Genomic DNA, 7,143 nt, shown 5'->3' with positions numbered 1-7,143 from the left:
GTAAACAGAATTTCCTTTCAAATCTAAAAAGAATATGGCTTTCTCTGTTAAATCAGACACATAAATAACCTCCTTAGTATAGGCAACCCCAATAGGATGGTTTAACTTTCCTGTAATTTCTACAACATCAACGGGATAATGCAATCGTGCAGAAAACAGTTTGCCTTTGGCTGCATCAGCTATCAGTAACATCCCATTTTCAGTAATACAGACTGCAATGGGTGAAGACAGTGTCCCCTTTTTGTTGTCTTTATATAACCGGTATTTTTCTGGTATTATTGTATGAGTTATTGTCTTAATACCTGAAACAATGTTTCTCACTGGTTTACTTGATATCTCTAAAGATGCATCAACATCCATTCTATCTCTATTTCTGCATGCTGCAACTGTCAGGTGTGGTCTTAGTTTATCTTTTAAACTTGGGTCTCCACGTAATGTTCGAAGAAGTACCCGATTGATGCGGCATCCATCAACGAGAAGAAACCAATTACTGAAGTGTCTGGCTAAACGCTTTCCTACATGGACACCATCTGGTACACAACATGCAAGTGAGACATTCGGATCAATGCTTCCATTTTTTTTTCTTTCTTCAAACATTTCTTCTGCACCTTTATTTTTTGATTCGGAGTCCATAGTAATCACAAGAACCATTAGCTTTACACATTTTTCTTTTTGTCTTAAACAGTTGCCACAACATCGAAGGGAAGGGTCTATGTGACATTGTCCATTTCGTTTACAGTCTTGGCAAACGGATCTTTGTTCTAAACAAGATTCACATTTTGATGAGCAGTTACCACTTACAATCACTCCATTTTCAGTGTTAATGTGACCAGATTTTATGCACTGCAAACATATTTGCAATTGATTACAATGGAGATTGAATTTTTCAAAAGTCTCAGCAGAAGAAATTCCTTTACAATTATAATCAACACCTACAGGAAGAGTCAGTTTATTATCCAGGGAAGTGAGACATGTAACTTCAGCTTCTTGCACAAACAAACTTTTTAGCATTTCCGGAGAGGGATTAGGGTGCCTTTCAATGAATTCATTATCTATTTTCAATGTTCCGCCTATCAATACACCTTGCCTAATGTCGACCATTAGCCCAGGTTTTAACGCCATTCCATCTTTCTGCATTGCAACCGGTATAACTTTTGTGTAACCATTGTTAAGTAAAGAAGTTACGACAGAATCCTCTTGAGCACAAATTTCCAAAAAGCTTCTTAAAAGGTTACAATGGATACCATTTTCTGTTGTATATCCACTTACATTTTTGTGTCTTGCAAAATGGCTAGGAAGTGGAAGATTCCATGACTTCCAATCAAAGTGTTTAATACCACCCTTTCCTTTCCTAAAAACCCTGGACCTCTGAGGATATTCAAGACCTTCTTATGTCCATGATATTCAATTGTTTCTACAAACTCAAGAATTCTTTCATCCCAATGAAATTATTTTTTAGGATCTTCTACTTGTTTCACAAAATTCAAAACATTATCAATGTACACATAAAATATGTGATTTTTCTGCAAAAGCCCTGAATTGAGCACGTCCTGAAGTTTCTCACATATACTATCCCAATAGGTAAATCTCCTGAAATAAAAACAAAACACAATTATTATGGTGTGGGATGTGGTAACAATAAATAACATTGCCTAGGCACAATTTGAATTATGATTTGCAAAAATTCATCTTCGTGTAATTATTTGTGATTGGACAATATTAAACCATGGAAGTAGGCATAGTTTTGACTTGTGATCACTAGATTGAACTAGACAATGAACTATATTGGTATGTTTTCATGTGTGTGTGAACCTGACTGATCCTGTATACATAACCAGGGACGTATATATATGTCCTTGACATAACACACTTTTATGTCATAGGTTTAAATGAGTATCAAAATTCGTTAGATTATTGACATAACTGGTAAATACATTTCATTTCTGATCATTTCTTTCTGATAAATCTAATGATGGCTAATGCAATCTGTTGTCATGTGTTTTCAATTACTGAATGCGAGATGTTTTTTCAAGTATTTAATGTTAGAGAACCACTCGTGCAAAGATCTATCTTGGATCACATAGCAATTGTTATAAAGTATGAAATTCATGATGGTTGTTGAAGGCCATATGGTGGCTCTAAAGGTCAGATTCTAAACATCAACAAAAACAGTGTACATTAAATATTAAAACAAGAAGCTCCCAGGAGCCTGTAGCGCTCACCTGGTCTTTCAGTTGGCATTTCAGGGGGAATAACTCCAAACGAGTCATAAGATTTTTCTGAAATGTTGGTACATAGAATCTGGGTGTCCATGGGGTCCAAAGTTTAACAAAGGCTTTTTTGAGAAAAGGCTTTAAAAATCTTCTACTGGAGAACCAGCAGTAGCAAGGCATCATAATTTGTCTGAAACCAGTAGGACATGATGTTTCAAGTTTATACAAATGAAGGTCCCGGAGTCCATGTGGTCCGAGCACTTGGGGTTCAAAGTTAGGCTTTAATGGGAAAAAGCTTTAAAAATCTTCTTCTTAAGAACCAGCAGTAGCAAGACAGTTGTGATTTGTCTGAAACATCAGTAGGACATGATGTTTCAAGTTTGTACAAATGAAGGTCTAGACCTTCATTTGTACAAACTCTACTGCTGCTTCAGACAAAGTATGACTCCCTTGCTACTGCTGGTTCTTCTTCAGGAGATTTAAAGCTTTTCCCATTTGAAACCCATTTTAAAACTTTCTTTGGACCCCATGGACCACCATATGAACAAACTAGAATCCCCAACTACCAAGGATCATCCCTACCAAGTTTGGTTAAATTTGGCCCAGTGGTTTCAGAGGAAAAGATTAAAATGTGATAATTTTATGACAGACGCTCAGTGGTAGCAAAAGCTCACATGACCCTTTGGGTCAGGTGAGCTAATAAGACATTTAGCATTGAAAGTTTATCCCTGAGTCAAGAATTTACCTAATATTGTCAGAAATTTGGTCTGCGTAAACTGCTGTTGACAAACCATCTGAATCATATTCACTCTCAGATGATAAGCTTGAAACACTTTCAAAACTGGATGTAAAGTCATGTAGCTCATTCTCTAATATGCAACTTGATTCTCTAAATGATGCAGGAGAACATGGGGGACTTTCATCAAGCCATGTATTGTCTTGTACATCTTGCAACATTAGACTATAAAAAACAAGAAATATTTCATGACACCTTTTATTATACATCTAATACAATAAAATAAAATGAACTAGAACGACTAGCAAGCAATGACTAGATTTTCATCTTAAATTCTAATAAAACAATAAATAAATAAAAATACAACAAAACCTTCATTTGCCACAACATGGACAATAACAAAATCAAACAACTTAATAACAAACTCTTAGAACGAGTTAAACATTTGGTTGGTTTTTGTAATCAGTTACAAAATTAAAGGTTGAATAATTAAAATAATTGGCTTTTCTGGGCACAGCATGATAGCACGGACTGCAACATGTCACTGAAGTAAAGTTGAGAGTTGAAGCAAGTGAGAACATAGAACTTTGTTGACCACAAAATTATATTAAAATTCTACAAAACTCATTTCATGCATATGAAGTCTAACAACTATTGACAGCAAACAATCATGGACCAATCAGTTTGTAGATCTGGTCTAACTGTTAGTTTTGTAGTTAAGGTATATAAACCCCTATGTTTTATTTTAAGCGATGGGGGCCATGTTTTTTTTCAAGACTGATATAATGGATAAAATTGAAAAAAAAAAGACACATACATGACATAAAGATAAATTGCATTTTTTTTGCAGTTGTATAAAAACAATATGTAAATAAAAATGTGTAAATAAAAAATCACATCACAAAAAGAGATAAAAAAAAAAGTACAGTGAAACCTGTCTAAACCGAATCCCTTTGGGACAAAAATTTGTATTCAGTTTAGACAGGTATTCGGATTACACAGGTTTTATTTGTATAGACATGATAGATACTTAAAACGGGACTATATATGGAGTTTGGTTTACACAGATTTTCGGTTTACTCAGGGTTCGGTTTAGACAGGTTTCACTGTATAACAATATTCTTGAATACAAATTTATACATTGAAACTGTAATGTATGGTGTTTGTCACATATCATTAAAAACCCACAGACAACCCTATATATTGAAGTCACAACTTGTTTCATTTACAAAACTATTGTCATATGAAATTCAAATGGACAGATATAACTGGTAAATGCTTATAGCACGTGAATATTCAATTGATGTCAACAAATGAAGATAAAGTACTTTCTTGCTTACATATCAGAAGGCTCCTCATCACTGGGAAGTCCCCCACTGTGAAGTGAATCATCACTTTGAACCTCATCCAATTTAGAAGAAGTGGACTTTTTTTCTTCTGATGTAGAATGTTTCAACAAAAACTCTTTTAATTTCACAGCTGATCCAGAAGTTGCTGCCTTTTGGACCCTCTTTGCATTACAACTTTTCATATCTAAAAGTAAAAAAAATTGTATACAGGTCATATTGGTCTACAGATACTACAACTAAAGTTATTGACATAATCATTAAAACAAAATATCCAAATTACTGCAATCAGAATGACCAATTCTGGTGTTTATATTTCAATGTGGGGGAATAGAATAAAGAATGGTAACAGAAATGTGTCAAAGCGACATTAACCCAACTAAAATGTACAAAACAACCCAAGGCCACCAATGGACCTACGTATATAACACAGCGATTAATCCTGTACCCAGAGGCGGGCTTTATGTTTATAAGGGGTATTGAGTAAAACAGAGAAATAGATCTTTAGTGATCTTTAGTAAGTAAGGTTGTTTTAAAAGAAAGTTGATTGCTGTCGGAAGTATTGTTACCTTTGATAATGCAGTATGGTTAAACATAAGGTAATATTTATATTTTATTTTTAATTCACATGCTCTAAAACTTAGTTGGTTAACTTTAAAAGGCTGTTTGTTCCTTAAGGGGGAGGGGAGGGGGGGGGGGGTAGTGTGTCCATCTGTAACAATCTTGTAGACACTATAACAGCCAGTCCTTAATTTTATATAGCATACATATATCCCAGTGCTTTTAAGAATTGGGGAAAATATGGTGCTTCATGCCATTCAAAAGACTGAATTGTCATAAAGGGTGTAATTATTACTCAATCAAAATAGCTTTAACATTTGATTGCATATCATATAATAGTAAGATTAAGGTATTAGTTATACATGTATAACAAATCTTGCTAACAATAAAGTGTGCTTGTTTCATATATATACTTACGCTTATTTAGATTAGTCGTACCAAAAGATCTATGCAAATGTATGTCTACACTGCATGCACATGACACTAAGGTGGGTGATTTGATGACGACATCAGGAAACTTGTCTTTTACTTCTAAAATAATACACAGTAATCAGTATTAAAGGTTGAGATACATCAAAGCATTTTAAAGATATAACACTGTTAAAGATAAAGCTACTTGCATAGTATCCATAAAGTGTAATAATGGTTTTATCTTCATCATTTAGTCATTGTTAAGCTAAGCTGCTCTTAATATTTATCTGTGAGTGATTGATTGATGGTTTAATGCCACGGCTGCATCGATAGCTTATTAATATAAGGTGTATGTGTATATGAAATGAATATATATGAAGCCTGTTTTGTATTATTTATATATACTGAACTGAATCTTTACCTTGCTAGCAAACAAGGTAACAATACTCTTCTCAGACACATTATTGATTCTTGAGCCAACCAGTCATTACTCCAAATTCTGAATGTTGTGCTTTTTTTTTTATTTACAGTACATATATTTCAAGAAATCGTCAATTGATTATAATATTGTTATAAGTTTTTAAATAAGAAAAATACCTACAATCTCACTTACTTTTTTTAAATATCAACATTCTATTTTCTGCATTTATAGGAGGCCTTCCGACATTTGCCTTCTTTGCTGGTTTGACATCATCCGATTCAGCTGGTAATTTTCTTTTTGCCATTGATTTTTTGTCCATCAATATCTGATTTACTGATCTCACTTCCGTCTCTACTACTTTAACTGAAAATTAATGAATTGGGTCATTAATAACAATATTTACAGTGACACTAAGTACATGTAATGACAGTTGAAACAACTGTATACATGTTTATTGATACAATTTGATATGCAAACATAATGGATATAAATAGACAGTGGCAAATCCAGATTTTTTTAAAAGGAGAGGGGGGGGGGGGGGGGCTAATTTTTTTTCAAAATAAAAGGGGACTGGATAAGAATTTGGGGATACAGGATATTGCAGTTTAAATGTTTTGTGTTTTTAAACTTTTTTTTTCTTCTTTGTCTGCATCCAAGCCTATCTTCGGGAGTGCGCTAGGTTGCACCTGCCTCATATTAAAAATTATCCAAAACGTTTGAATTTGTATACCTATAGCTCTTCAATAGTTACTTAGCTTTTTTTTTAATATTCTGGCTTTATGTCATATTTATTGTCAGAATTGCATCTTGTGTGGTTATTTTATAAGGTTTGTGTTTTTAGTAAGATCTTATTAATATTTCTATTTGACAATACCATATTACATGTATTTGTATCTTGCTTGAGTAAAATCAGAACATATTGAACAAGAATTGAACATTGGAACTCGGTATATTACTTTTGAGAAGATGGAAGGTTGGATGTGATGTGATCCAGTGGCAAGTTGAGTGCAGGAAAAGGAAATGATACTCAGATATAAATACAATGTAATTAACCTATTTTGTACAAAACTAGACCAATAATGCACTGAGCTACTTTTTTAACATGCTAGTTCACCACAAGGAGAGAATCTACTATAAGACATGACTCTCTATACCAGGTACCTTCAGACTGAACAGTCTATGTTATTTCTCCTTGCTGTGTGCTGAGGGAATAATCAGAATACGACCACTTTTCCAGTCTTATTTCTCATAAATAAATTTCCAATCATATGCCCATTGTTAGATTTTTAATGGTTAAATTTTTTTTTTTTTTTATACATTAAGCATTCTGCAATTTCGTTCACTTGTAATGTGTTTATTGTGAATAGTAACTTAGGTATGCATAACTCTTGTACTCTTTCGTATAAACGTTAACTGCAGAGCGTACAATGTATTTTACTAAAAAAATATATGAAA

General features: G+C 33.5%; 1 protein-coding gene across 1 annotated transcript; it reads right to left on the bottom strand.

The window, feature by feature from the left end:
- Nucleotides 1-1,448: 1,448 nt before the first annotated feature.
- Nucleotides 1,449-6,310, bottom strand: LOC143066747 (uncharacterized). The gene is made up of 5 exons (XM_076239558.1): nucleotides 5,881-6,310; nucleotides 5,274-5,387; nucleotides 4,290-4,482; nucleotides 2,959-3,174; nucleotides 1,449-1,590 (listed from the first exon to the last, which is right to left on the bottom strand). The coding sequence occupies exons 1-5, from the start codon at nucleotides 6,005-6,007 to the stop codon at nucleotides 1,449-1,451; spliced, it is 792 nt and encodes a 263-aa protein (XP_076095673.1). The 5' UTR covers nucleotides 6,008-6,310.
- Between the last annotated feature and the right edge of the window lie 833 nt (nucleotides 6,311-7,143).

Source organism: Mytilus galloprovincialis, chromosome 3 (genome assembly GCF_965363235.1).
Source record: "Mytilus galloprovincialis chromosome 3, xbMytGall1.hap1.1, whole genome shotgun sequence".
Taxonomy (NCBI): Eukaryota; Metazoa; Mollusca; class Bivalvia; order Mytilida; family Mytilidae; genus Mytilus; species Mytilus galloprovincialis.
Note: the sequence above shows the minus strand (reverse complement) of the source record. Positions and strands in the feature narration are given on the sequence as shown.

What these genes read in the sequence shown, in the direction of transcription:
- LOC143066747 (XM_076239558.1), bottom strand. Translation starts at nt 6,007, where the DNA reads ATGGACAAAAAATCAATGGCAAAAAGAAAATTACCAGCTGAATCGGAT. An exon ending in AATGTTGATATTTAAAAAAA is followed by an intron (nt 5,388 to 5,880) that starts GTAAGTGAGATT and finishes GTATTATTTTAG; the next exon opens with AAGTAAAAGACAAGTTTCCT. An exon ending in GATGAGGAGCCTTCTGATAT is followed by an intron (nt 3,175 to 4,289) that starts GTAAGCAAGAAA and finishes TGTTTTTTATAG; the next exon opens with TCTAATGTTGCAAGATGTAC.